The sequence below is a fragment of the Canis lupus genome, chromosome 1, assembly GCF_003254725.2.
Source record: "Canis lupus dingo isolate Sandy chromosome 1, ASM325472v2, whole genome shotgun sequence".
In the NCBI taxonomy this organism is placed as follows: Eukaryota; Metazoa; Chordata; class Mammalia; order Carnivora; family Canidae; genus Canis; species Canis lupus.
This window is the reverse complement of record NC_064243.1, coordinates 117605352-117632963: the sequence shown is the minus strand read 5'-3', so window position 1 is coordinate 117632963 and position 27612 is coordinate 117605352. Positions and strand designations below refer to the sequence as shown.

Here is a 27612-nt window from a genome sequence, read left to right as displayed (position 1 = left end):
AGGACTTGAGCAGCCAGCCAAAACTCACTCCCACCCTGGTCCTGAGAGCCCCAGAGCCCCCACTGCCAACCTCTCCACCCACCACTGCTGGGGCAGGATTCCAGATCCACCCGAGGCCAACTACAAGACCCTGGGCGAGGGAGTGAGGCGCTCTCGGCCTCAGTTTCTTCTGTAAAATGGGGATAATAACTTGCCAATGTCGGGGAGGTAGAAATGGACCCAGCATATCGGAAGGGCTCTGGCATTGGCATTTATTCACTTGATGAATATTTACTGAGCACCTATCATGTGCCAGGCACAGTTCCAGATGCTGGAAACAGAGTGGTGTGTGAGACAGTGTCCTCACTTGGGGGCACCTTCTATCCCAGGGTTGGAGGGACAGGCGTGGAAGGAAGATCTATATAAAGGAGGAGTATAATGTCAGGTGGTGACAAGTGCGGTGGAAAAAAACAACGAAATGAGTAAAGTCGGTCAAGTGAGGGACAGGGGAGGCAGTTTCCTGGGAATGGACAGAAGACCTGAGGAAGGTGACATTGAAGCCAAGAGATGCGGGAGGAGAGGGCGTGAGTTACCAGGGGGAAGAGAGTGGTCCAGGCAGAGGGAAGAGCAAAGAGGGCAAAGGCCCTGAGGCAGGAATGAGTGTGGTGTGTTGGGGACAGCAGCAAGGGCCGGGACGGTGGTGGCGGTTGGGGGTGGCGTTATCAGAGCCCAGGGACCCTCCTCCTGAAACATGGTACCCCCGGGGACCCCCAGGGCAGCGGCTCTGGTTTAGACCCAGCACACCCCACCTGCTTGGGTGGAGTCTGAAGTACTCTTGGTGGCCCTGGCCTGACTCCCCCGCCTCACGCCCACTTGGGTTCCAGCACAGTGACCTCCAGGCCCAGATGTCAGGGATCTGAAGGCGAGGTCCGCTGGACGTCCCAGCCGAGTCCCCCTCCGGTCCCATGAGGATGACCTCCATAAACTGAGGTCGGCAGCCCTGTCCCCCAAACGCCCTCTAAGCCCTTCCGTGACTCTGGGGGGGTGACCTTTCCCAGACTCCGAGGCTGGGGGGGCCCAGAGCCGGGAGGGGTCGGGCCCCCCCACCCCGGCCACCCCCCTGCCCAGAAGCCGCCGTCCCTGCGCCACCGGGAGAGGCCGGTGCAGCGGGCGCCTCCCGGGCCGCTGCGGCAAAGGCTGGGCGGCCGCGCCCTCCCCCCGCGGTGATTCATCCCGCCCCCTCCCGCTCCTCCTCCCTCCCGGGCCGCCGCCGCCGCCGCCGCCGCTGCAGTGCGCAGGAGACCGCGGCCCGCGCCCCAGCGCGCCCGAGCCGGAGGGGCCGGGGTCGGCGCACCTGGCGGATGCGCCCCGCCGCGCGCGCCAGCGCAGCAGCCCGAGCAGCGGCCGCCCGAGCGGCGGGGATGCCCGGACGCAGGGCCCCGGGGCTGGGCCCCCGGCGGTAACCGGAGCGGGGGGGCCGCGCCCCCCCCGCCCCCCCGCCGGTCCCAGAGCCGCAGCTGCTGCGCCCGCGCGCTCCCGGGGACATTCTACTCGCCGCCCGGGCCCGCTGCCTCCTGCCCCGCCACTGATCCCGCGGCCCGGGAGGGGGGCGCAGCGCGCGGCGCGCCATGGGGACCCTGCTGGCCCTGGTGGTCGGCGCGGCGCTGGGTGAGCGCGGGGCGCGGGGCGCGGGGCGCGGGGCGCGGGGCCGGCGGCGGGGCGAGGGCCGCCCCCGGCCCGGCCAAGTCGGCTCCCGAAGTTGTGAGCGCGGGGAGCGGGGCGGGGGCCGGGGGCGCGCGGCGGGGGCCGGCCTGGCACGGCTCGGCGGCTGCGGGCGCCCGGCCGGGGGCGAGGAAACGCGGAGTCAGCTGCTCCCGGAGCCCCGCAGGCTGCAATGTGACACCCACAGCCGCGGGAGGGGGTGGGGAAGGCGGCGCCCGGAGACCGGGACGGGGGAGCCCGGGAGCCCGGGGGAGGGCGCGGGAGGCGCGGCGGCTCCGAGAGCTCCGGGGTGGCCCGGCGGGCCCGGGAGCGGGAGAGGCGGCGGAGGAGACGGAGAGGGCTGCGGGGTGAGCCCGGGGAGGCGGAGGAGCGAGTTAGAAAGCGGAGGGCCGGGACCCAGCAAACTTGGGAGAGGCAGGGAGAGATGGAGACACAGGTAGACACAGGGAGACACGAGTTTGAAAGGGACGGCCCGGTGCCGAGGGAGACCCCGAGAGGCCGTGTGAGCCTGGAAAGAGGACCCGCCGGGGTGGGCCCTTCCGAGAGACTCCCTAAGAGATAAAAAGTCCGGGGAGACAGACACAGAGGTGCTCAAGGAGTTAGAGACGGCAGCGGAGGAGGACCCCAAGTTCCCAAGATTGAGAGAGGAAGCCGCTGGGGGACAAAGAAACACCCAGGGCTGGAGCCCCAGAGGCGCAGCATTAGCTGGTGGGCTCTGGGCCTCGGCAAGTGGGTGGCAGGTAGGGATACGGAGGAGGCACCCAGAGGGACCGGAATCCAGCGGGGGTGCAAAGTCCCTGAGGCTGCAAAGAGCTCAGTGAGTTTCAAGAAGCTGAGAGGAGGTGGGAGAGGGGTGTGGAAGTGAGGAGCCCGGAGGGGAACGGGGGACAGAGGCCAGAGAGGCTGGGGAGGGGGTGTGTGACAGCCGAAACTGTGGGGCCGGGGAGCTGGGCAGGAGTTGGGGCCCCCCTGCCCCCCTGAGGCCTTGCCTTCTCCCACCCACCCTCTCGGGCTGGCTGGTTCTGCAGAGCAGGAGCGGCGCAAATGACTCGGCCGCCTTGAACTTCTGACACATCCAGAACTCTAGTCCCACCTAACTGCCGCCTACCGTGGGCAAGGGGACCTAAGAAGGGGCGCTCGGGTATCTACCTGGGCACAGAGCAAAGACTCCGAGTAACTGACCGCGGTGACAGCCCTGTTGTTGGGGAGGGGGGTTCCTGTGTGGCAGGCCCCCTGCTGGGGCTCACCTAACCTGTGGAATCTGCCCAGCAGCCCCTAGAGGCAGAGATGATCGTCCCCCTCACCTCACAGAGGGAAACTGAGGCCAGAGACGATGAGTGACTTGCCAAGGGCACACAGCAAGGGGCAGGGCCGGGCGTAGTGTCCATTCGCTGGAGGGGAAACAGATGGTTCCGAGCGCCCGAGAGCCAACAGCCAGTAAGCCTGGCATTGCCTCCAGGGCGACGGGTGCCCCTGCTCGACCTGAGCCCGCTGTCCCCGCAGTGTCCTCAGCCTGGGGGGGCTGCGTGGAGGTGGACTCAGAGACCGAGGCCGTGTACGGGATGACCTTCAAAATCCTGTGCATCTCCTGCAAGCGCCGCAGCGAGACCACCGCCGAGACCTTCACAGAGTGGACGTTCCGCCAGAAGGGCACTGAGGAGTTTGTCAAGGTGTGTGGGTGCCTGGCACAGGTGTGGGAGGGGGCGGCTGCGTGGGCGCTGGTGGCAGGCAGGACCCGGGAGGGGCTGTCTGTCCGTCTTCAGCCATGTGCTATTAGCGGCGACCTGGATTCTGATTCCCGCTCCACCGCCGACCAGCTGGTGACCCTGGGGAAGGCGCTGAGCCTCTCTGAGCCTCAGTTTCCTCCTCGTAAAGATGGGCTGGCGATGGTCTCTGGCTCGTAGGCTTGGGTGGGGGTCGACCCAGCTGGTGCCGGGGGGGGGGGGCACCGGGTAAGTGTCGTCGGAGTGACTGAGTCCCAGCAAGGACGACTCACAGAGTCATCGTGAGAGCAAAGCAGAACTCTCCTGACCTCCTTTGCGTGATGTGTATTTTGAGCTACAAGCGAGGGGGGCACCGTAAACCCGCAGGGCCCCCTGAGGCCCGGGGTCTGCGGTGGCTGGGAGGGGACGCCTCTGTCCCTGCCTGAGGGAGAATGAAAGCCAGGAAGGCCGGATGGGGCTGGGAGGAGGGGCAGGGGGTGCGGAGGGGGCTGCTGCCGGAGGCCTATGTGTGCGTGTGTCAGGGCCAGGGACACAGGGCTGGGGGCAGGCCAGGGCACGATCCTAGCCCCCCGTGCCCTCCCTGCCCGAGGTCAGGGCGCCCGCTGTCTCTCTGAGCGGCAGGGCAAGGGGCGGAAAAGTCTGGGGGCTGCGGCCAGTGACCGGCCCGCTGCCCCCAGATCCTGCGCTATGAGAACGAGGTCCTGCAGCTGGAGGAGGATGAGCGCTTCGAGGGCCGCGTGGTGTGGAACGGCAGCCGGGGCACCAAGGACCTGCAGGACCTGTCCATCTTCATCACCAACGTCACCTACAACCACTCGGGCGACTACGAGTGCCACGTCTACCGCCTGCTCTTCTTCGAGAACTACGAGCATAACACCAGCGTCGTCAAGAAGATCCACATTGAGGTGGTGGACAAGGGTGAGTCAGGCGCTGCTGCCCCCTCGCCCCCGTTGCCCACTGGCAGCCAGATGGTGGGACAGATGGCAGGTAGGGGACAGCCTGGCTCCACGCCTGGGCCAGGCAAACGCCCACGGCAGCGGGGAGAGGGGGGTGCGGTGGGGAGCTGCACCTCCTTCCCCAGCCCCGGGGGCACCGGCTTCCCTTTCCTTTGAACCCGCGGCCAGGCCACACCAGGCCTCTCGCCTGAAAGTTCTGGGTGCAGAACTCGCCCACCTGTGCAGAGTTTCTCCTGCAGGTGCCTTCCTGTCTCCGAGGAAGGGCCGTCGGGTGGGAAGCAGGCTGATGATGGCATCCACCTCGCAGGCGCTGTGAGGATGGAGCAGTGCGCGGGGCCTCGGCAGTGGGGCTGACAGTGGAGGTTCCGACTGTCCGGGAGCTTCGGGCCCGCCTCCCTAGAGCAGAGCCCCTTAAATTCTGCTGTGCACCCGAGCTCCCGGGAGTCTTGCTAGTGTAGACCCTGACTCAGCAGACCCGGTGTTGGGCCCGGGCGAACCAATGCTGCAGGTCTGGGGCCACATTGAACAGCAAAGATCTCAGGCTATTTGGGGACATTTCATCATCTTGGCTCTAGCCGCCTTGGATCCCTTCTCTGAACCATCTTCCGAGGGGTATAAATTGGAACTTTCCAGGGCCCGAGGGCCCACTGGCTTAGAGTCAGGAAGATATCCCAGAACCTGAGCCACCCGAGTCCTGGCAAGCAACTCCCGTGGGGCCACCCGAACCAAGCATTGTCCTTCCTTCCCCCAAGAGGGGTGCAGGCCCACCCTCCTGGCTAGAGGCTGTTACTCTCCCCATTTTACAGATGGGGAGACCCAGGCTCAGGGAGGTGAGATTACGTGGCTGAGATCACAGAGCTGGGACCTGGATTTGAACCCAACCAAGCGTGTGTGACTGCGTGTCTGTTCTTGGCGTGATTCACTCTACTCTGCTGTCAGCCAGAGCCTGTGGGTTTCTCTTGATAATTAGCATTTTTTACGTTTGTTATCGAAGTTGATCCAGCAGGGTTCAGTGCAGGAGACAGCTATGCTTTGGTGTAGGTCACGATGCCGGGTGGGCGGCCACCCGTGGATGTGGAAGAGGGAGCCCTGCCCATGGGCGTGCCTGTGACAAGAAGCGCCCCCAAGTGCGGTGGTTTAACGAAATCTGCGTCAATCCTGCCTCCGGGATCGGTGCCCCGGGGAGGGGTCAGGAGCGTAGGGGGCCTGCCAGGTTCCTTCCGTGTGTCCCTCGCTTGGGGTGCTGTCCCCCTCTGCGGGGCGGAGGCTGGGGCTCAGGCTCGCCCAGGACCCAGCAGAGCCTCCGTTAAACACCATGTCCCATATTCTGTTACCTGCCCGCGCCCGTGTTCTTCACATTGACCAAGGGCAGAGAGCTCTTTCCGTCGTCTTCCCAGGGTCTAGGGGACTATCCAACATACTCTAGTGTTTTTTTTTTTAAGATTTTATTTATTTATTCATTATAGACACCCAGAGAGAGGCAGAGACACAGGTAGAGGGAGAAGCAGGCTCCATGTGGGAGCCTGATGCGGGACTCGATCCCAGGACTCCAGGATCACACCCTGGGCCGAAGGCAGGTGCTAAACCACTGAGCCACCCAGGGATCCCCTCTAGTGGTTTTTTATCCGCCCTGGTACAGTATTTTATATTACTGTATACTCTCCGATTTAACATTACCAAACATACAATAGTATTTTTATCGTAATCCATCATACTACAGGTTTTTTTTTTTTAACATTACCCACCATGCTATAGTATTTTAGATTGATCATATTCTAGTAGTTAAAAGTTTTACTGGTTATGCTGTATTCATCATCAGCCAGCGTACTCATCCCACCACAGTATTTCTTTCATTCCCCCCTGGTATGGTTGTACTGTTAGCATTGCCAGCCTGTTGTATTCTTTTATTATTATTGTTATTATTATTATTTTATTATTATTATTATTATTATCCACTCTCTCCCTGCATCCTCGGCATTACCCATCAGCTTATATTGCCTCCCGGTAATAACCCCAAGGAATGAATGGAGTCATTTCCAGAGGAGGGCCAGTGGGTGTTGGTGGTGAGCCCTTTACCGAGGCAGCAGAGCTGTAGAAGATGGTAGAAGCACCTAGGGCCCCCCAGCGTAGTGGAGCCGGCGGATGGGGACAAGAGGCCTGCTTCCACGTTGCATGTCTGCACTATGGGTGGGGAACGTCTTGAGGTGAAGCAGCATCCGAGGCCAGTGAGAAATCCTGCATGGGGGGGCAGGCTGCAGCTTCACACCTGGGGGCTGCCAGCTTTTGGAAGACTTGGGGGCTGTTGAAGAAATCAAAGTTCTCCCTGGAGGAGGTGCCTGGTACCCTCTGCGTGACCCCTCTGCCTCAGTTCCTCGTCAGTGAAGTGGGGCAAAGACAGCCCCGCCTCCTGAGGTGTCTGTGTGGCTTGGTGGAGACTGCGTTTGACATAGGGCACCCTTGACCGAGGGTGTCTTTGGCTGGGGTAGTTTCTGGAGCAGGTGAGAGCTCAGACCCTGCAGCCAGTTACACTTGGGGTTGAATCCTGGCTCCGAGTCCCATCCTGGCTGTGCATCCTTGCCCAGCACTGGCCCCTTTCTGAGCCTCGATGTCCTTGTCTGGAAAATGGGCTACAGAGCCCTGCGGGTCACCGTCCTAACCTGACTGGGAGGGCCGAGGATAGCAGATTCCCTAAATCCGTTTGAGCACTGAATTCCCGGAGCAGGGTTGAGAATTCTGAAGAGGGGGGCTTTATCCAACATAAATCCAACTCCGTGTGATTCCTGAGGTCAGCTGACGCGGGAAGCCGGGACTCTCTCCTCGGGGCTGTTTCAGAGACTCAGGGCAATGCTCACGTACAGAATTTAGCAGAGAGCCTGGCTGAAAGCACGCATCCTCCATATGAGACCCACTCCTATCTTTTGGATGAATGAATGAATGAACCAGGGAATGAATGATGTGTGGAGCCCTCTCTCTAGCTCCTCCGGGCAGAGAAGCAGGGGAGAAGCATCTAGCCCTGCACCCTCCCTCACCCTGGCCCAGAAAGCACCGGTGCCATCTGCATAGCGTAGGGCAGCAGAGGGTGCCCAAGACCATGTGAGGACAGTGGGGGAAGGCAACACGGAGGAATATGGAGTGGACACCTGTGAAATCCGGCCTAGGACGCCCCGGTGGCCTTTGCCTCTGGTTCCTTGGCTGAGCTCATCCCCTTCACAGTTTAAATTTAGGTGCAGTGAGAGGAAGCTGGCAATGGCAGGAGCCTAGTGCCGTGGAAAGGATAGAAGGTTTCCGGAAAACGTCAGTGAAATAGCCAGTACTTCGGCAGTGCCAACTGTGAGCACATCCATGCGTGTTAAGGATATTTTTTTAAAGATTTAATTTATTTTATTCATGAGAGACACGGAGAGAGGCAGAGACACAGGCAGAGGGAGAAGCAGGCTCCCCGTGGGAGCCTGATGTGGGACTTGATCCCAGGACCCCGGGGTCATGACCTGAGCTGAAGGCAGATGCTCAACCACTGAGCCACCCAGGCGTCCCCGTGTTCAGGATATTAACTTGTTCTCTCTTCCCAGCAGCCCTGTGAGGAGGCATGGGTGTTATCGCCTCCATTCTATAGAGGGGGAATTAAGGCTCAGAGAGGTGGAGTCATTTGCCTAAAGTCACACAGCTAATAAGAGGCAGAGTCAGGATTTGAATCCAGCCCCCAGAGTCCCCTGCTCTTAACTACTATGCTGTACTGCTCCAATAATAGCAGTAACCATACTATTAACATCAGCAAACATTTATTGAGCGCTATCTATATGCCAAACACCATTCTAAGGATTTTTGAAGTGTATTTAATTGTTACAACACTCCCCAGGAGATGCTGTGGTTATCAGCTTTTCACAGATGGAGAAAACTCAAACCCAGAGAGGGTGAGTCACTTGCCCAAGGTTACGCAGCCGGCAAGTGGCAGAGTCGGGATCTAAACCCGAGCCTTCTGGTTGCAAAGCTACAGCTCTTGGGCGCCTCCAGTCAGCTGAATGGCACAGATGCCCCCTCAAGCCACACAGGGAGGCAGGTTGAGGGGGGTCCCAATGCCCACTGGAGGCTGGTTATAAGAATCACAGTAATGGGGCGCCTGCCTGCATGGCTTGGTCGGTTAAGAGTCCCACTCTTGATCTCAGCTCAGGTCTTGATCTCAGAGTCGTGAGTTCAGGCCCTGCACTGGGCTCCACGCTGGGTGTGGAGCCTACTTAGAAAAAAAAAAAAAAAAAAAAGAATCACAGTAACAACCCAATGACTCTGGGGAAGCAGCATGGTCCTATTCACAGACCAGGCCCAGAGAGGCCAGGCCACTCGGCCAAGCAAGTTCGGGGCACTTCACGCCGCCTGCCCCTGGCCCCGATTGCCACCTAACCCTGCCTGGCCCTTGCAGCCAACAGAGACATGGCGTCCATCGTGTCGGAGATCATGATGTATGTGCTCATCGTGGTGTTGACCATATGGCTCGTGGCAGAGATGGTTTACTGCTACAAGAAGATCGCTGCGGCCACGGAGGCTGCTGCACAAGAGAACGCGTGAGTGGGGTCGGTGGGGAGGGGGTCAGGTGACCTAGACACCCGGGCTCCCCAGAGGGCTATGTTTGTTATCCTGGGTGGGTAAGGTTAGGACCCAGAGTCTGACCCCCCTCCCAGTCCCCTCCTCCCTCACACTCAGGGCTCCAGGCCCCAGCCTGGACTTCTTGTGGATCCCTAGGAGTCCGGCCTGCAGTCCCCTCCTCTCTCTAACTCCAGAACGCCATGCGTCTGGGGCAGAGACCCCAGCCCTGCTCAGGTTCCTGGGGGTGGGCCAGACTGCTGAGGAGGGTCACTGTACACCCGGCCTTTGCCCCCACAGCTCGGAATACCTGGCCATCACCTCAGAAAGCAAGGAGAACTGTACGGGTGTCCAGGTGGCCGAATAGCCCTGGTAAGGAGGTGGGTGGGCAGCGCCGGAGGGCCTGGGCGGGTGTCAGCCCACTGGGTCCCTGATACCTGTCTCTCCCTCACCTTTAGGCCCTGGGCTCCATCTCAAGGAAGAGCCAGCCCTAATGGGGAACATCTGGGCACGGCCTGCCCCCAATGGGGGTTGGCCATTCTTGGGCCTCTACGAGCCTCAGAGTCCTGCCAGCGGAACCGCCTGGGTGGGAGGGGGCAGGGGGCTTGGCTCACACCCCCAATCCGGCCTACTTCCTCCTGCCCCATTGCCCACCCACGCCATGCATGATGGGTAAAGCAATATTGCCGCTGCCCCCGCCCCTGCTTCTGCTGCCTGTTCAGGAGGGGGGCGGTGAGGTGGGGGCAGCGGCTCCGCACCCCTCCTTCTTGCTGATTTGCACACATCGGCCGCTTCAGATGCACACTACTGGGGCCCAGCCTCCCCCTGCCCCCCTCCCCTGCCCGGCAGGGGTCGTGATGGGCTGGCACAGTTTGGGGCAGGGGGTTCTGGGACCCACTCCGACCCCCAGCAACATTTGCCCTCCTTCCTCTGGCTGGACCTGGGGTCCCCCTCCCTGTGATGCACTCTTGCCCCAGCCCAACCCTGCCCTCTCTCACCAGCCTTGGACTGTGGCCACTTAGAAGGGCCCATTCAGCCTCTTCTCTCTTCACACAAGTAGTTTTGTTCATGAAATAAAGATTCTTGGACTTGACTCATAGTCTCTCTTGTGAGCCCTGTCACCCTCTACGCCCCCAAATCCGAAAGCCTCCGTGTTCCCGGGGACCGTCCTCCGGGTCTCTGCCCAGGTTCAGAGAAAAGGATGGAGAAAGAACAGGTGGGTGAGTCTCACCCTCCTCAGGGCGCAGCCTCTTAGCACTTGATTGGTGGGGAATGGGGGAGTCGTTAGCTCAGTGGGGACCATGAGGGGTGTGGGAGGGTGGGAGGGGGCCAGAGGGGAGCCCTGGAGGCAGCTGGGGGCGGCAGGGCAGGGAAGGGCCTGTGGAGGGAAGGCAGGAGTTTGGGTGGTCTGCGTGTTCCTAGCAGGGTGGCTCTCTGCTGCCTTGGGGGCTGGGGAGGGGGAGGGAAGGAGATGAAGATGGGGGGAAGAGGAGCCCCCCAGCATGACCCCTTGCAGGAGGCTGTGGCTCTGCGTGGGGCGAGCGTGGGGCGAGCAGCTGTGGTCTGTGTTTGGGTGCGTGGCTGTCCACCAGCAGGTGTCTGGCGGTGACCCTTGTGTGTCTGGGTGTTTATCTGGCCCTGGGGTCTGACGTGGATCCCTCCGGGCTGCTGGCGGGACAGCGTGTATCTGCCCGGCCGCTTCCGGCCCCTTGGCCTGGACCTCAGCACGCCCTGCTGCCTTTTCCGGGCCAACCCCCCCACCCCCCGCCGCCCCCCCTCGCCGTGTGCGGCTTCCAGGCTCCAGAGGTCACCGCTGCGGCCAGTCGCTGCCAAAGCAAACCAGCCCCCGTGACTTGTAGGAAGGCAGCTGGGGGAGGGGAAGGGGCAGAGGCTGGGCCGGAGTTGGGGGAGGGGGGTCTGGGGCCAGGGCCCGCGGGACCGGGACCGCCTGGCTCGCGAGCTGGACGGGGCGGCGGTACCGGGCAGGGCGTCCGAGGGGCCCGGGGCACAGGGAGGGGGTCGGGCCTGGGCTGGGCCGGGTGGGGGGACGGCAGGGGCCGGTGGGGCGTGGGGCGGTGGTCCCCGACTCCCTGCAGGCCCGAAGGCCCGCCCTTGGGTGCTGAGCACCCCCGGCTGCGCGGGCTGCCCAGACCCACCCTGCGCACACCTGGGCCCCCACCCGCCCGCCGCGATCCCGCCCCGCCAGCCAGGTGGCCTCCGGCGCCCCGGCAGTGGCCCTGCCCCTCCCCGCCCCTTCCCCCGCCTCCGCCCGGCCCCCTCCTCCTCAGGTGAGGCCGCCAGGCCTAGCAGGCCCCACGCCGCCGCCTCTGCCTCCGGGCCACCGCCGCGGGGCCACCATGCTCCCGCCCAGGCCTGGAGACTGACCCGGAGAGGGCACTATCTCAGCTCCGCCCCCACCTGCCGGACCCCAGGGTAAGCACCGGGCCCTGCCTTCCCAGGCCCAGGGCAAGGGTCCCGTCACCCCCACCCCACCTAATGCCCAGCTCCCCAGAGAGGGCTTCCCCGAGACCCAGGAGGGGGGCTCTCGACCTCTCTCCCCCAGGACCTGGGAGTTCCAGCCCCCCTGCCTCAGACTCAGAGATTGGGTCACCTCCCCGCTCAGACCCCAGACTCTGGGCCCCTCCGCCCCTCCTCCCACACACCCAGGGGTTGGAGCCCCCAGATCCCTCTCCCCAGGGGTCCTGGCCGCCGGGATCTCTCTGCTCCCCCAGGCCCAGGCAGGGGGCCCCCCACGCTGCGAATCCAGGCGTTCCCCTGGCTGCTGGTCGGACACTGACCCCATCCTTGAACCCAGCCCGGTCTGCGTCCGTGATCACGGCGTGCTCTGGCCGGGGCCCAGTCCCTGCAGCCTCCCTGGATGGGCGCCGGGGCCGGGGGGCACCGGGGCTGGGCTCGGCTCCCCCAGGCCCTGCCTCTCTGTCCGTCTCCCCACAGGTCCCACCCCGGCCCGGGAGGTCAGCCGGGGAATCATTAACAAGAGGCCGTGACATGGCGGAGAAGGAGGGTGAGTCCCCTAGTAGTTTAGGACGAACCATTGGTGCCCCGAGGATAATCGCCTTCGCGCAGAATCACGATCGCTATTGCTCTTTTGTAACAGAGCGATTTTATTTTCAATTACCTAAAGCTGAGGTTTTTTTCAGCTTCTTTCCCCTGAGTCCCTCCCGACTTGGGCTCTGCCTGGCGCCCCTCCCTCTGTGCTCTGCTCCCAGCCCTCTGCCCCCTGAGAGCCCCCTCTCTCTGGCACCCCTCGGGGCCATCCCCACCCCCTTCTACAGTCTCCTCTGCCTGATTAACTATTAACCAAATCTTCTGTGGGGCTGTGCCACCACTTGCCTTCCTGCTATCCCGTATGACCTTCCTGGCTCCTTGCCTCAGTTTCCCCTCACACCCAGTGACTCCTCAGCTAACCCTGTCCCCCACCTGGAGCTAAGGTGGGAAGACCAGCGACCACGGTTCTGGACACAGACTCGAGCTGAACGCACAGGCCTGTATTTGAATCTGCTTCTGCCACTTTTTGGCTGTGTGATCTTGTATAAGTGACGTCCTTTCTCTGGGTTTCAGTTTCCCCCCCGGGGTCCAGCATGGGTCCTCATGCTACCTGCCTAGCTACTGACAGGGGTTGCTGGGAGCACAGAACGCACACAGGGCACCAGTGTGGGGCTTAGCATGTAAAACCCACGCTGTGAACCAGAGCTGTCATGACAGAGGTCGGCCAGCTTGGTGTCTAGGGGCCCCAAGACCCCCACCGATCCTAGACCCTCCTCCCATCTCTCCACACTGCGGGCAAAAGAGCAGAGGGAGGACTTTGGACTCGGCCAGGATGGATTGAGAGGGGAGAGACCGCAGAGAAACCACTCCAGGAACAAGGAGAGAAAGCCCCTGCCCGAGTGGCTGGCATGGAAGGGCTCTGGGCAGGCCCTGGTAGGGGCTCCCTGGGAGCCAGCTGGAGGGGCCTGAGCGGGGGGCAGCCTTTCCCTCCTGCCCTCTCCAGCGGGGGCTGGCTCCCTCTCTTCTTCCTGGAACCAGGCTAGCTGGGTTCAGTTCCAGGTGGTAGCAGTGTCGAGCTGGGCAGCCCTGGGCAAGCAGCTTCCCCTCTCTGGGCCTCAAGTTTTCGTCTGTAAGACGGAGGTGGGGTGAATACGCACCTCCGGGTGGCTGAGGATTTAAAGGGCATGGTCGGCAGGGAGAGCTGGGTGTTTGGCCGGAAAGATCAGTGGGGATGACTGGCCCCCTGGGGTCTCAGCAGTTAGCAAGCCCAGCCATGGCCCAGAGCAAACCCAGCACCCTGCCCCGCCCGCCCCCCGTGGCTCAGGAGCGAGCACTGCCCTTGCCGAGCAGGTGGGTGCAGAGCCTGGAAACTTAGGGACGGACGATTTTCCTCCTGGAGCGGACTGAGGGAAGCCTCCGCGGCCGGGGGCCACGCGCGAATGAACCGGGGAGAAAAGCGGGTTGTGGCCCGAAGGATGGCCAGAGCTGGTCTGGGAGCGGAGGGAATGAGGCCGAGGGGGGTGCCCCGCATCCCCAGGCGGCTCGGCCCGGTTCTCTGGCCGCGTCCTGCTGCCGGGGCTGGAGCCAGCGATCAGACCTGGACCCAGATGCCGAAAGCTTCTGGTGCTGTGCCAACTTGCCGGGTGACCAGGGGCAGGCGGCGGCCCCTCTCTGGGCCTCCTCTCCTCAGCGGTAAACCGAGGATGGCCACAACGTTACCTTCCTTCTCACCCCCCCCCGGTGCAAGGACGGAGGAAAGTGCAGGACGGGGCCAGGGCCGGGCTGGGAAGGACCCGATTCTGAGAGCCGCGGCTGCCGTTGGTGGTGGCTTTGAAGTGTGCCCAGGGCAAGGTTCTTGGTGCTCCCCGGAGGACTTGGGATCAGAGGGGGTGACCCCTGGGTTGGCACTCAAGGTGAGCAGGGAACGGGTAGCCAGGCAGAGGGAAGAGCGTGCATAAAGCAGGGCTGCCAGGTGTGCAGAGGCCCGCGGATACTGCGGGTGTTCCCGGGGGTCCTGTGGGAAGCTGAGAGTGCCCAGGGGAGCGAGGCGTCCAGGACTGTTTTTGGTGGCAGGCCTGTGGTGCCCTGGCAGTGCCGGGTGTCTCCACCAGGTGGCGGTGGTCATTCTTTGTTTCTCTGGTTCTGACTGGTGGTTTACAAGTCCGGTGGTGGTTTGGGTTGCTTTTTGGAAGCACCATCAGGTGTCCGATCGGGACCCTCAAGGCTGTCTGGGAATTCAGGGAAACATAGGTCCAACCCCCAGGTCTCTAACGGCCCTGCTTATATCCTAGAAAAGCTGACACCCCAGGGCTGGGGGCCTTAGACTCTGTCTTGGGGACACCGGGAGTCATGGAGGGGTCTAGGTAAAGAAGGGACAGGGTGGATTTGGTGTTTAGGAAGATCCTCAAGCTTCCCTGTGGAGGCTGGACCAGAGGGGAGGCTGAGTCCTGGGCTTGGGTGGGGCTGGGTGTGGGCAAGGAGAGGGTGGACAGGAGGTGCTCAGGAGGCCTGCAGGCTGGGGGGGCTGGCAAGCTGTGGTTGTGGGGAGGTGTCCTGCAGAGAGGGGACAGTCCGGAGGATGAGGGCCTCTGAGATGGAATCTGGGGATTCGGGGGGGGGGGGGGACGTTGAGGCCAGTATAGGACCTGGGGAATGCGAAGGACCCAGAGGATTCCAGGGAGAGGCATCTATGAGGCTGCAGGGCAGAAAATGGAAACTGAGGCTGTGGAGGTGTGTGAGACAGGCGTGGGAGCAGGGGGCATGTGGGGGAGGAGGCCACGTCCCACCCTACGAACTCCAGGTTTCAGGGAGTGGGAAGAGGGTCAGTGGATGGAGAGGCAGAAGGAAAATCGGACGCATGTGCTGTCCCAGAGGCCGAAGCAGAGAGTGTCTTCAGGAAGCTGGGGTTGGGTACGACGAGGGCTGAGCCCTGAGCTATTGACTGACCGGGGTTTCAGAGACAAGGAGCCAAAGGTGTCACCTCTGAGAGGTTTGCAGCCGGGTGGTGCGGACAGAACACCTAAGGTCAGGGCAGCCTGGTGCCCTTGAGGAGCCTCGGGGAGAAGCTGGGCAGGCTGCTCCCCGGGAATCGCGGCAAGGATGCTGTCCCCACCGTGGGGACACTTCTGGCCTCGGGAAAGGCGTGCAGTGAGGATGCCTCTCACGCCGGAGGACCCAGAGTGAGAACACTTCCCGTCCTACCAGGGCACCTGTTTTGGGGTTGCCCGAAGCCCCCAGATCCAGAGGGCGTGGAAGGAGGTCCTTCTCACCCCAAGAGACACGGAGTGACAGTGCTTGCCACCCCAGCACGCACGCCGACGCCCCTAGGCTGGGTGGGCTCCGGGTGGCCCAAAGCCCTGGCAGGCACACCTGAAAACAAAGGGACCAGGACCAGCCTGATGGCTGCAGGAGCCAACACCTGAAACCAGGAAGATGGCTTGGGGCACAGTTGGCAGGAGGGCGGAGGCCCCGCCTGGCCTGGGCCCCTGCGGCCTCTTTGGAGGGAGGGTGTGTTTGTTTTCTCATGCCTTGCCGAGAACTGCTGGCCTCTCAAATTCTTAAGTCGCCCAGACAGTGGCCGTCCCAGGAAGATCCTGGGCCAGGTCCTGCTCCATTCAGGGTGCCGGTCTGGCCCTGTGCCCACCAGCTGTGGTGCCAGACGCAGGTGGGAGCGCTCGGACTCCTGCCGCCCTGCAGAGGCCGCGCAGGTGCCAGGGGGCAGTCGGGGGCACGCCAGGCCCAGCTGAAGGCTCCTAGGAGCCCTTCTTCCTTGGCTCTCCCACAGACCCTTATCAAGGGGTTGGCTTTCAGTCCCCGGGACCCCTGTGGCCCTGGGCATAAAAATCCCCTTCCCTTCAGGCCACCCGGCCTCCCTAGCAGATCCCAGCCCAGGTCCCTACCTTCCCACCTTCCCCAAACTCATGCCCTTCTGGCCGCATCAGTGGTCTCTCTCTCTCTCTCAAACAGATCATGCTTATCCTTGCCCCCGGGCCTTTGCCCGTGCTGTTCCCTCTGCCCTCAGTGCTCCTCCTTGAGATCTTTGCACGGCTGCTCTCACCCTTCAGGGTTCAGCTCAAAAGCCACTTCCTGGGGAGGCCTCCCCTCAGCGCTCCACAGAAGCCACCTGCTGCCCCCGACCTGCATTATTTTCTTCATAGGCTTTGCCACCACCTGGAAACGATCAAGTGTGTTTACTTGTTTATGTTTTCCCCTCAAACTTACACGTGTGAGAATGCGAGCCCCGGAGCGCCCGCATCTCATCTGTCTTGGGCTGTGTCTTCTGAGCCTAGTACAGTGCCAGGGACAGCAGCTGCTCAGCAGGACAACGAGGGAACAAAGCTCCATTTTACCAAGGAGGACACTGAGGCCCAGAGAGGCGAGGGGTATTGCCCAGGAGCACCCAGCTCTCATGATGTAAAAGCACTTCTTGAGAACTTGCTCCCTGCCAGGCATTATGACAAGGAGAGGGAGCAGGGCCTCTATGTGCTCCTATGTGTGGGTCCCAGCGCGCGTGTCCCCGGGTCCAGGGCTCAGCACTGCCTCCTGCTGGCTGAATCACCGCCAGGAGCATGTGACTCTCCTTCTCTGAGCCTTAGGATTCCCTGGCCAAAAAATGGGAATCCTTCCCCCAAATGAGGACTGTGCTTGGGAGAACAAGCCTGTGATAAGAGTTTGGCTATTAGGATGTAAGAGAACCTTAAAGTAGTCTTTTTAGAGGTGAGTGTGGGGTGGATGCCCATTAAACAGACAAGAAAGCTAAGGTTCAAAGAGCTGATGCCACCTGCCCAAGGTCCCAGGTTCGGGAGGGCTAAGGCCACTATTTTTAAGTGAGGCTGGCCAATTTTCAAATTTGGGTCCTTAACATCCAGGGGGCACATTTGACCTCGGAGCTGGGTCTTGCGGCGGGTAAGGGGTGGGTAGGGGGGGGAATGGATGCCCAGGGACAGAGGAAGTAGAGCAACAGAGAAAGAGAGTGACAGAGTGGTGAGGACACCCCGAACAGCAGGGAAGTGAGCTGCCAGGAAGGCAAAGGTCAGGGGTCGCGGCCCCTGAGAGGCTCCCAGAGCCTCTGATTTAGTGGAAATGAGAGGTTCAAGAAGAGATGGTGCAACGGGACAAGGACATAGCGAAGTGCAGTGTCCCCGGGAAGAGAAAGGCCGCAAGCCAGGCATGCGGGCGGGCAGGTGGCAGCAGTCCCAGCCACGCCCCTGCCCAGCAGGAAGCCTCCGGGAGCCGGACACCTGGTCGCCCGCACAGTAGGGGAGGGACGGCCCTGCCAACCCTGGGCCTGAGAAACCGGGCCACGGTAGCCCTGGGGGGCAGGGCACGGCTGGCCCCAGTGCCCCGACGTGGCGGTGACGAGGACAGGCCTGGCAGTGGCCCCGGCATGGTGTCTGTTGCAGGTGCCCGGACTGTGCCATGCTGTTCCGGACCCAAGGTGGCAGCTCTCACTGCAGGGACCCTGCTGCTCCTGACAGGCATCGGGGCAGCGTCCTGGGCCATTGGTGAGAGTGGCCCCTGCGCCTCTACCCTCCCCTGCCCGCCCCCCCGCCCCCCGCAGCCCCCTGCCTGCCCGCCTGCCCTCACCTGTCTGCCTTCTCTGCAGTGACCTTCCTACTCAAGAGTGATCAGGAGCCGCTGTATCCGGGTGAGTAAAGGGGGCCGGGAGCCTCGGGGGAGCCCTGGAGGAAACCTGTAGCCGGTGGGGGCTCAAGGGACGATTTCTGAGCGGCTGCGCGGGCAGGGGCCGACGCGCCAGTGGTTGGAGCGCCCAGGGACTGAGCACCTGCTCCGTGCTGCCGGCCATTCTAGTATTTTCTAGACTATAAATGCACTCCCCCCAACCCCCCCATCAGGGCCTCATGAAGTTCATAAGTCAGGGAGTCAAAAACCACATTTTAAAAAGCACGAAGGAGCCTAGATTAGAAATGACCGCAGCGCATCTCCTTTGGGGCGAAAACGTGGTGTTAACCTTTCGTTCCGGTTCCGCGCGAGCCGCGCTGTTGCTCTCTCCATTTTACAGATGGGGAAACTGAGGCTCGGGGCCATGCTTTGGTTTGCTCATTCAGGGCTATGTCGTAAAATGTAAACACGTGTCCCCTACCGGGAGGCATGGTCAGAACCTATTGGCGAGCTGCCGTATGAGTTTGGCGACCCCTTCTAGTTCTCCGGGGGTGGGGGGCGGCTGCGGCTATGACCCCCATCTACAGATGTGGAAAAGTGAGACCAGAGAGGACTCGCGGCTGGGAGGTGAGGAGGCCGGGAATAGCTGCCAGACGGGCGGCGGAGCTGGGTCTGCTCGCAGCTGAGAATGAACGGCCACGCTAATAATAGATGCGGAAACTAAATGTGGAATGAATGGATGAATTTTCCCGGGCCCCAGCCCCCAGCTGCTGGTCCATGGCCCAGCGCAGCGGGAAGAAAGGGGGAGCTGGGTGAGGGGATGTGTTTCTCACTCCCAGGAGCCTCCTCCAATTCCCTAAAGGACTCAGCTCGCGCTAAGAAATGAAAATCCAGACAAGGAAGCCTCCATCCGCGCTGGTCACCATCCCGGCACTCAGAGCATTTACAGGTGCCAGGCGCAGGCCTCGGGCCTCTCCGGTTTCGGTTCATTAAACCCTCCCAAAAGCCCATTTTAACACGGGGAGACTGAGGCAGAGAGGCCCGGCGACCGGCCGCAGGCGTCAGAGCCAGTAGGCGGTGCTCTGGGATCCGAACCCAGGCCGCCTCGATCTCTGCAGAACGCTACACTCTGCTGTTTCTCAAGAAACGGCCAAGCCACTTGCCTTCGCGACGGCTGCCACCTGCCAGGCCCGCGCTGTGCCCTTGGCTCCAGAACCCTGCGAATTCGGACCTGTCCTCATCACCCCCGTTTGGCAGATGGGGGACACTGAAAGCCCAGTGAAGTGAAGTGACTTGCCCAACATCAGGGGCTGCGGAAGTGGCGGGCACAGGCCAGGGAGCTTGGGGGGGTCACACCCTGGAAAAGCCGCTCCGTCGCTCCCTACTACCCCTGGGCTAAAATCCCCCCCACCCCTGCAGGCTCCAGGCAACCTGGGTGCAGACCCCTCTTCTGCCCTCTCCTCGGGCTTGCTGCGGGCGCCCTCTGGGGTCCAGCCTGTGGGCTGTGCTCATGCCCTCCAAGGGCCCTCCTGGCCCCCACCCCCACCCCCACCCCGTCTTTGCTTAGCACCTCTTTCCCGCTCACGCCCAGAAGCGGTTTGGAAGTTCTGCACTGTCACTGCTGAGCTCTGCGGCCTCATCCCAGTCCTGCCTCTCCAGGTCCCAACATCCTCACCCGTGAGCTGCAGGGGGCGGGGGCAGAATGAGAGATGAGGCACTGCTTGGCTCCCAGACACTTGGCAAGTGTCGCTTTGGAGTCTCACCACCTTCAGGCTTTAACTCTCCTGAGCAAGGCCTTCTTGCACCCCTAGGCCCCACGCTCCCCCCCACCACATGGCCATGCCCGTTGCCGGGGTAAGAATCCTCACACCTTACGTCGGGTGAATTTTAGGAGGGCGGGGCCACTTCGTTTGCTGCCCCCAGACGGTGTCCCACATGTGGGTGCTCGGTAAGTCTTTGCTCAACCAACAAGCACAGGCAGGTCGCCGAGACGAGCTAACCTGTCCTTGGCCTCCAGCTAGACAGTAACTAGGCCGTGAATCAGACTCCGCTCCGGCCAACGCCAGCAGTGCTGCCCTTCAGTTCTGCTTGGGTTTTCCAAAACTGTTGGGAAATTACCAAACAAAAACAGCCCCCAAACTATATCCCCACCTCAATTTTTTCTGGGACTTTTCACACCTCTAAATATATCAGACAATTTAGTAAGCAAACCAGGTGACCCAGAACACAGTATTATTATTGCATGTGTGTGTGCAAATTATACAAACAAGAATAAAGAGTTGAAAGGTGAGAAACAGAGGCAGAGAATGGTGCCTTTAAAGTGGGTGCCTCTCTCAGTGGGTGAGAATGTGCCTTTAAAAATAATGGGGGGGCATTTGATACCCTGTGCCCCTCCCTCCCCCAACACATATCCATAGAGTGATCCTTTTTCCCCCTAAAATCTCACCCTATTGGGAATACTTGGGAGCTCTTCACCCCCAGTTTCAAACCACAAGTCTTGGTCTTGGAAATCGGGGGCGAGGGTTGGGGGGGCTGCGATGGAGGTGAGGCAGCCAGGAAGCAGTCAGCTGCAGGTTAGCGGAAGTCACCCCAGAGGCTGTCCCGGGGCCCCCACGCAGAGCTTGGGGTCTGGAGCGCGCAGGCCTCAGCGCAAGTCCTCTCTGCTTCTCACTCGCTTGGTGATGTTGGGCAAGTCACCCCACCTGTCGAGCTTCGGGCTCCTTCCTCTGATCAGAACGGGGATGGCCTGGCCTCGGGGTGGCGCAAGGCGGGGAGAACTCGAGGCAGGGGGTGGGACACACAGCAGATTCCCTAGACCTCCTGCCAACCCTGTCCCCCCAGATCTGTGCGCCGAGGGAAGACCGCTCAGTGCGGGTGTGGCCTGGTCAGCTTCCTCCTAAGAGGAATGTGCTCTGGGGCGCCAGCCATGCAGGAGGCTCAGGGGAATAGGACCGAGGGGCCGCAGCTGGCCTTTCCCCAAACCTCCCGCTCCTCCCTCCCCCATCCTGCTCCACGGGGCTCCATCCTTCTGTGCTCAGGCCAAACACCGTGTGTGGACTTGTCCTTGATTCCTCTCTTTCCTTTATGGCCCCATCCAGACTGTCAGCTCGACCCGCAAAATCTCTCCAGAGTCTCAATTCTCACCGCCCCCGCTGCCCCAGTCCTGGCGGGGCCTCCATCGTCCCTCCCTGGGCCCCCTGCAGTCGGCTCCCCGGGGCCTGCAGCCAGAGGGTCAGGGCCCTGCTGGCTCAGAGCCTCCCTTGGCCGCACCTCGCACCTCGCTCCGGGGAGAGGCAAAGTCCTGGTGTGGACCTGGCCCCCTCCCGGCTCATCTGGCCCCGGCTCCCTCCGCTCGGGCCTCCGTGCTCCTCCTCCCGGACGCCAGCAGCCCGGGCGTCTCTGCACCTGCAGTTCCCGTGGCCTAGTTCTCTGTTCCCTCACCTACCTTCACGACTCTCTCCCCCGCTTCAGATCTCTGTTCACACCCCCCCCCCCCCCCGCCCCCGCCGCCTTCTCAGCGAAGCCTTCCCTGCCCGCCCATGGGAAATGGCAAGTTCTCCCCCATGCCGGTCAAGCTAGGTTTGTCTCCCTGGCTCCTTTTTTTTGGACACACAAAAAAAAGTATTTTGCAAAAATAAGTATTTTGCTTACTTGTCCCCTTCGTTACCCATCTCACCTGCTGGCCCTTGAGTTCCGCAGGGCGGAGGGTTGTGTCTGATTTGTTTATTGCTGTGGTGATCGGTTTCATTGCCCAAAATAGAGCCTGGCGCATCCTGAGTGGTAAATGTAAATAAATAGGGCTGGGGTGTGGGAACGGGTCCTCTGGCCACCGGTGGGGAGCAGCCAGTAAGGGGCTAAGGGGGTGGCTTGATCCTCTTGCTGCCTCCAGCATCACCTCACACAGGGCTGGGTATGGGGTATCGATGTCTAGTTAACGCTTATCCGAGTGAGTGAATGAACGAATGAGTGAATGAATGAATACTATATCCTCAGCTCAGAGAATTGCACTTTAGTGTATTCAAGGCTCGGATAAGTCCTGCAGAAAAGATCGTTCGTTCATTCTTTCTTTCTCTCTCTTTCTTCTTTTTCTTTCTTTCCTTCCTTCTTTCTTTTCTTTTTCTTTTTCTTTCTTTTTCTTTCCTTCCTTCCTTCCTTCCTTCCTTCCTTCCTTCCTTCCTTCCTTCCTTCCTTCCTTCTTTCTTTTTCTTCTTTTCTCTTCCTTTATAAAAGTTTCTAGGGCATCTGAATACTTTGGCAAACTGATGCGTCTGTTAGTCCAGGGTCTTCGGGCTGCCTAAGACAAAAGGAGAAAATAAACCGGTTAAACAAAAAAGGGAAACGATTGGCTCACGTATCCAACAATTCTGGGGGGCTTTTGAGCCTGGCTCCATCAAGGGGCAGGCATCTCTTGGCTTTCCTCCACGTTGGCTTATTTCCCCTCATGGGGGCAAAGATGGTCCCCGGCGGCTCCAGCCTCACACGCCATCCTCCTGGGAGCGCGGGTGAAACCGCTCTCGTCTCGTCCGATGTCCGATGTCCGATGTCCCTGCGGAGGGCCCGCCGCGAGGTCCCCGGGGTCCCGCCCCCAGCAGGTGCACCTGGCGCTCCGATGGGCCCCGCGTGGAGCCTCAGGCCTGGCCCCCCGCCCCGGGGCGCGGCGGGGAGGTGACCAGGCGGCCGTCCTGTCGCCCTGCAGTGCAGGCCAGCCCTGCCGACGGCCGGCTCATGGTGTTCGACGACACGGAGGGCACGTGGCGGCTGCTGTGCTCCTCGCGCTCCAACGCCAGGGTGGCGGGCCTGAGCTGCGAGGAGATGGGCTTCCTCAGGTACCGGCGGCCCGGGTGGGGGAGCGGACGGGCGGGGGGCGGGCGGGGCGGGAGGAGCAGGCCTCACCCCTGCCTGCCCAGGGCCCTGGGCCACTCGGAGCTGGACGTGCGGACGGCGGGCGCCAACGGCACGTCGGGCTTCTTCTGCGTGGACGAGGGGAGGCTGCCGCTGGCCCGGAGGCTGCTCGAGGTCATCTCCGTGTGGTGAGGAGGGCCGCGGCCCGGGGCGCCCAACCCGCCCCCCCCAGGGGCCCTTCCTCCCGTCCTAACTGGCCTCCCCTTTGTTTCTGCCTCTGCCCCTGTTTCTCTCCCAGTGACTGTCCCAGGGGCCGTTTCCTGGCTACCGTCTGCCAAGGTGAGACCCTGAAACCCAGAACCTTCTTCCTGGGACCCCTCAGGGCGGAGCCATGTCCTATTGGATGCCCCCTCCTCCCCACACCCACACCCATCATATCCTCTTATCTTACAAGGATGGAGCTGTGTCCTCTGGGACCCCAGGGTGGTGCGGCCATGTCCCCATAGGGTCCCAAAGATGGGACTGTGTCTCTTTACTCCCCTAGGTGGGCCCATGCTCCTGGAGACCCCCCAGGTCAGGGTCTCGTCCCATCAGACACTCCACCACCACGACTGGCCATATCTTCTTAGATTCTATGAGGATGGAGCTGTGTCCCCTGACTCTCCCAGGGTGGCAGGTCCATGTCACCTCAGTCCCCCAAAGCAGGCCATGTTCCTATAGGTCCCCGGGGATGGGGCTGTGTCCTGAGGTTCCAGACCCTCCCGCCGCCCCTGACTCCGCCTCCCCCCACAGATTGTGGCCGAAGGAAGCTGCCTGTGGATCGCATCGTTGGAGGCCAAGACACCAGCCTGGGCAGGTGGCCGTGGCAAGTCAGTCTTCGCTACGATGGAGCACACCTCTGTGGAGGGTCCCTGCTCTCAGGAGACTGGGTGCTGACAGCCGCCCACTGCTTCCCCGAGTGAGTGTCCCCCACGGCCCTGAGCGGGAGAGGCAGGGGACAGGGGAGGTGAGAGAGGCTGCGCCCAGGCAGCTGCCACTCTCCTCTCCTCTTCCCCGGTAGGCGGAACCGGGTCCTGTCTCGGTGGCGAGTGTTTGCCGGCGCCGTGGCCCAGGCCTCACCCCATGGCCTGCAGCTGGGGGTGCAGGCAGTAGTCTACCACGGGGGCTACCTCCCCTTTCGAGACCCCAACAGTGAGGAAAACAGCAATGACATTGCCCTGGTCCACCTGTCCAGCCCCCTGCCCCTCACAGGTAAGTCTGGGGGATGAGCCTTGGCCTGGGGACTCTAGAGGCTGGAGGGACAGAGCACCGAGCCATAGGACTCCATGGTGATGAGAAAAACGATCTTGAGGGGACACAAAGTAGGCGTGCACTCGATAGGTATGGCTGGTATAGCCGCTTTGGGAAACCACCTGGCAATTCCTTGAAAAGTTAAACACAGAGTTACCCTTTGACCCAGCTGTTCCACCCCGGGGTACATGCCCGGAAGAGATGAAAACACGTGTGCACACCGAATCTTATACACAGATGTCCACGGCAGCTCTATTCACAACAGTCAAAAGTTCGAAGCAACCCAGACGTCTGTTTAAATAAATTAACAAAACGTGGCAAATCTACCCAATAGAATAATATCTGGCCATAAGAAGGAATGATGGAGTCCTGACCCGTGTACACAACGGATACACCTTGCAAATGTTGTGCTGAACCAAAGAAGTCACACACAAGAGGCCACTACCCGATTCCATTTATAGGAAATGACCAGGATTGGGGGATCTGGAGAGAGAAAGTAGTAGATTAGTGGTCGCCAGGGGGCAGGGGTGCTAAGAGGTAAGGGGGGAGGATGGGGACGGGGAGGTTGGGAGGTGGTAAGTAAATAACACAGAATTTCTTTTGCGGGTTGAGGGGTTGATAAAAATGTTCTAAAATCGGCGGTGCCAACGGTTGCACCTTCCTATCGCCAGGTAAGCACCTTACTCTCTACCTGTGAACCCTCTAAAAACCATCGACTTGTACACTCGCAGGGCGCCAGCTGTCTGGTGCGTGAATTAGGGCTCAGAAAAGCTGTTACCAAACAACCAAACCAGTTCCGTGAAATGGAAACTTTTACCATCTATGAATGAATCCGAGAGGGAATCAGAAGCAATTCCCTCTGCGGGTCCCTGGAGCATTTCCTTGCTCTCGGTCAGAAGGACTCCCTCGGGGGCCAGGATGGCTTTGGCGCTTCTGCGTCGCCCACCTTTGGGTAGCGAGCAGGCCCTGGGTCACCGTGCGACCGCGGCACTAATAAAAGCAAGGCCGATGAAGTCGTAACACGACGGGGGTGAGCCTCCGGGTAGCAGTGTAATAAGGAGGTGGTTCAGTAAAACGCTATCCCAGTGATGATCTGCGAACACCAGCACTTGCACACACACCCCCCACCCCCGTGTGCCTGGCGCTGTTCTCAGCGTGCCCCGAGCCTGCGCACACTAAGCCCCCACGGCACCCCGGGAAGTGGGGTGGCGGGTGGGGGGTCCTCTTAGGATCCTGTTTTCCCACGCGGTGGAAGGTTTGCGTTCTACTTCTTTTTATGGTTATTTTCTTTTGACTGACCCGTGTTACCGGTTTTCCATCGAAGGGGATGATACACATTTTTCTTTAAAATGAAACAAACCCTTGTCTTTAGGGAGGGGTTACAAATAAGGAAGTAAAGAGGTGTCCACGGAAGCCCAGCGGGAGGCTTGGGTGTGAGGCATGGGGCTGAGAGGGTAAGGGCATAGGATTTGGGATCAGATTCAAGTACTTGCCAGCTGTGTGATCCTGGGTGTGTGGCTTCGCCTCTCTGTGCCTCAGTTTCCCATATCCATTAAATGACTTCCTAGGGTTATCATGACGATTAAAAGGGTGAGATGAGGAGCACCTGGGTGGCTCAGTTGGTTAAGCGTCTGCCTTGGGCTTAGGTCATGATCCTGGAGTTTTGGGATTAAGCCCTGCATCAGGCTCCCTGCTCAGTGGAGAGCCTGCATCTCCCTCTACTCCTGCCCCCCTGCTAATGCTCTCTCTCAAATAAAGAAATAAAATCTTTTTAAAAAAATATTTTATTTATTCACTCACGGAAGACACACAGAGAAAGAGGCAGAGACACAGGCAGAGGGAGACGCAGGCTCCATGCAGGGAGCCCGATGTGAGACTCGATCCCGGGTCTCCAGGACCACATCCTGGCCCGAAGGTGGTGCTAAACTGCCGAGCTACCCAGGCTGCCCATAAAAATCTTTTTTTTTTTTTTTTAAAAAGGAAGGTAGTATAAGTAAAGAGCTTATAGCGATGCCAGCACATAGTGAGCACTGTTAATATGAGCAGTCATCGCCGTTATCGTTTATTACTATTACTAGTTAGGGGCGCACTTCCTATTTGCCAGGCGTGCCACTCAGGGCTTTACCAATTTCTCACCACAACCTCCGAGGAAAGCGATGATTCTGTCCATTTTATACCTGAGAGCTCAGGCCCGTGGAGTCAGCAGCAGGCGGTAGACAGAGCTGCCCGGACCTCCGGTGTGGGTTGGGCACTGCACAAGGACATGCCACCGTAGTGGCGCCATTCTCACTGTTGCTGGGGTACACCTGGGTATCTGTCACAGTGATTTTCTGACAGACGGAAGCCGAGTATCTAAAACTAGGGATGCCTTTTTCTATGTCTTACCAGAGCGCCTGCTAGGCGGGGGCGGCGGCCTGTGGGCCTGGGTTAAGAACGCAGGCTGGGGAGCCAGGCCCGCAGGGTCAGGTTCTCCCTCTGTCACTGACTCTGGGACAAGGGCCTTGGCTTCGTTTCCGCCCCGTGAATGGGCCCCGAGCTCCGGATGGCGGGGGTGCGCGGTGAGCCCCCGGAGGGTGGCAGGCCCCGCCGTGGCTGAGCAGACGCGCCGTGTCCCCCGCAGAGTACATCCAGCCCGTGTGCCTCCCGGCGGCCGGCCAGGCCCTGGTGGACGGCAAGATCTGCACGGTGACCGGCTGGGGCAACACGCAGTACTACGGTGAGTCCCGGCCTCTGCCTGCGGCGCCGGCGTTCGGGGGACCGGGCTGGGCTGGGAAGGGCTGTCCGGCCGGTCGGACGCTTCCAGGTCCGGGGGCCCGGGGCCGTGAGAGCCCGGGCGGGCCGCAGCAGGGCGGGGCGCCGCGCCTGTCCCCCAGCTTCGGCCAGCCTTGCCCGCACACCCCCAGGCCAACAGGCTGGGGTGCTCCAGGAGGCCCGAGTCCCCATCATCAGCAACGAGCTGTGCAACGGCCCCGACTTCTACGCGAACCAGATCAAGCCCAAGATGTTCTGTGCCGGCTACCCCGAGGGCGGCATCGATGCCTGCCAGGTGTGTGGGCAGCCCCCGAGCTGCCACTGCGGGGCGGGGGTGGAGGCGCGGGGCAGCGGGGGCGGGGGGGGGTCCCTATCTCAGGGCCCCCGGCCATCCAGGAGGGCCTCCCGGATGCCCTCTGGGCTTCCAGCCAGGCCACCCCTGCCCCCGCCACCAGGGCGACAGCGGCGGCCCCTTCGTGTGTGAGGACAGCATCTCTCGGACGCCACGTTGGCGGCTGTGTGGCATCGTGAGCTGGGGCACCGGCTGTGCCCTGGCCCAGAAGCCAGGTGTCTACACCAAAGTCAGTGACTTCCGGGAGTGGATCTTCCAGGCCATAAAGGTGATGGTGGGGCCCAGATGGGAGCCAGGGGGCGGGAGGGAGGAGGCCTGCGTTCTGGCCAGAAGGGGGGCGCCCCAGGGAACAGAGGGGTTTCAAAGGGCTTCTGGGGAGGGGAGGTTAGCTGTGGGACTGGGGGAGCCTCTCAGACCTCAGAAGCCCCCAGTTGTCTTTCCGCAGACTCACTCCGAAGCCAGCGGCATGGTGACCCAGCTCTGACCTGTGGCTTGTCCTTGATGCGCACGCCTCCAGGGCCCAAGTTCACCTAGGTGGCTCCGGCCCCACCTGGTGGGTTCACCCTGGGCCCGGAACGGGACATTTTTCTTCTTGGGCTGAGCCCACAGGCCCAAGGATACCCTCCCTCCAAGGCTCCTCCTTCCACAGTGGCGGGCCCACTCAGCCCTGGGACCACCTGAGACTCACCCTCCTGACCCCCATGTAAATATTGTTCTGCCATCTAGGGACCCCATCTAGGTGCCCCTGATGACAGGATGCTCTTTAAATAATAAAGATAGTTTTGATTAA

At 61.2% G+C, this 27612-nt stretch overlaps 2 protein-coding genes and 1 long non-coding RNA gene across 10 annotated transcripts; 2 read left to right on the top strand and 1 right to left on the bottom strand.

Moving 5' to 3' along the window:
* Positions 1–540: 540 nt before the first annotated feature.
* Positions 541–10049, top strand: SCN1B (sodium voltage-gated channel beta subunit 1). Of its 3 annotated transcripts, none has more exons than XM_025421776.3 (6): positions 541–563; positions 3205–3371; positions 4103–4343; positions 8796–8937; positions 9257–9328; positions 9415–10049. In XM_025421776.3, exons 2-5 carry the CDS (start codon positions 3264–3266, stop codon positions 9321–9323), a joined length of 558 nt encoding a protein of 185 aa, XP_025277561.3. In that variant the 5' UTR covers positions 541–563; positions 3205–3263; the 3' UTR covers positions 9324–9328; positions 9415–10049. The 3 variants fall into 3 exon arrangements, with proteins under 3 accessions (XP_025277561.3, XP_025277563.1, XP_035563003.1); XM_025421778.3 differs by lacking the exon at positions 541–563 and adding an exon at positions 1489–1647; XM_035707110.2 differs by lacking the exon at positions 541–563 and adding an exon at positions 2031–2048.
* On the bottom strand, positions 8144–11900 carry LOC118352509 (uncharacterized). Its single transcript, XR_004809707.2, has 2 exons — positions 11755–11900; positions 8144–10135 (listed from the first exon to the last, which is right to left on the bottom strand). It is a non-coding gene; the product is annotated as an uncharacterized LOC118352509 (long non-coding RNA).
* Positions 11245–27612, top strand: HPN (hepsin). 6 transcript variants are annotated; one of them, XM_025421695.1, is made up of 13 exons: positions 11245–11389; positions 11912–11981; positions 17368–17469; positions 17571–17612; positions 22284–22413; positions 22495–22617; positions 22728–22768; positions 23222–23387; positions 23490–23680; positions 26340–26435; positions 26623–26765; positions 26926–27090; positions 27268–27612. In XM_025421695.1, the coding sequence occupies exons 2-13, from the start codon at positions 11966–11968 to the stop codon at positions 27304–27306; spliced, it is 1254 nt and encodes a 417-aa protein (XP_025277480.1). In that variant the 5' UTR covers positions 11245–11389; positions 11912–11965; the 3' UTR covers positions 27307–27612. The 6 variants fall into 6 exon arrangements, with proteins under 6 accessions (XP_025277480.1, XP_048951481.1, XP_035562988.1 ...); XM_049095524.1 differs by lacking the exons at positions 11245–11389; positions 11912–11981 and adding an exon at positions 12859–12898; XM_025421696.3 differs by lacking the exons at positions 11245–11389; positions 11912–11981 and adding an exon at positions 13571–16378.

Bases quoted from the DNA above. Each gene is read 5' to 3' on its own strand.
- HPN (XM_049095524.1), top strand. From the start codon at position 12,874: ATGGAAGGGCTCTGGGCAGGCCCTG. The intron at 12,899-17,367 runs GTAGGGGCTCCC...TGTCTGTTGCAG, and splicing joins AGGGCTCTGGGCAGGCCCTG to GTGCCCGGACTGTGCCATGC. The intron at 22,414-22,494 runs GTACCGGCGGCC...CTGCCTGCCCAG, and splicing joins GAGGAGATGGGCTTCCTCAG to GGCCCTGGGCCACTCGGAGC.
- SCN1B (XM_025421778.3), top strand. From the start codon at position 1,608: ATGGGGACCCTGCTGGCCCTGGTGGTCGGCGCGGCGCTGG. The intron at 1,648-3,204 runs GTGAGCGCGGGG...CTGTCCCCGCAG, and splicing joins GGTGGTCGGCGCGGCGCTGG to TGTCCTCAGCCTGGGGGGGC. The intron at 4,344-8,795 runs GTGAGTCAGGCG...TGGCCCTTGCAG, and splicing joins CATTGAGGTGGTGGACAAGG to CCAACAGAGACATGGCGTCC.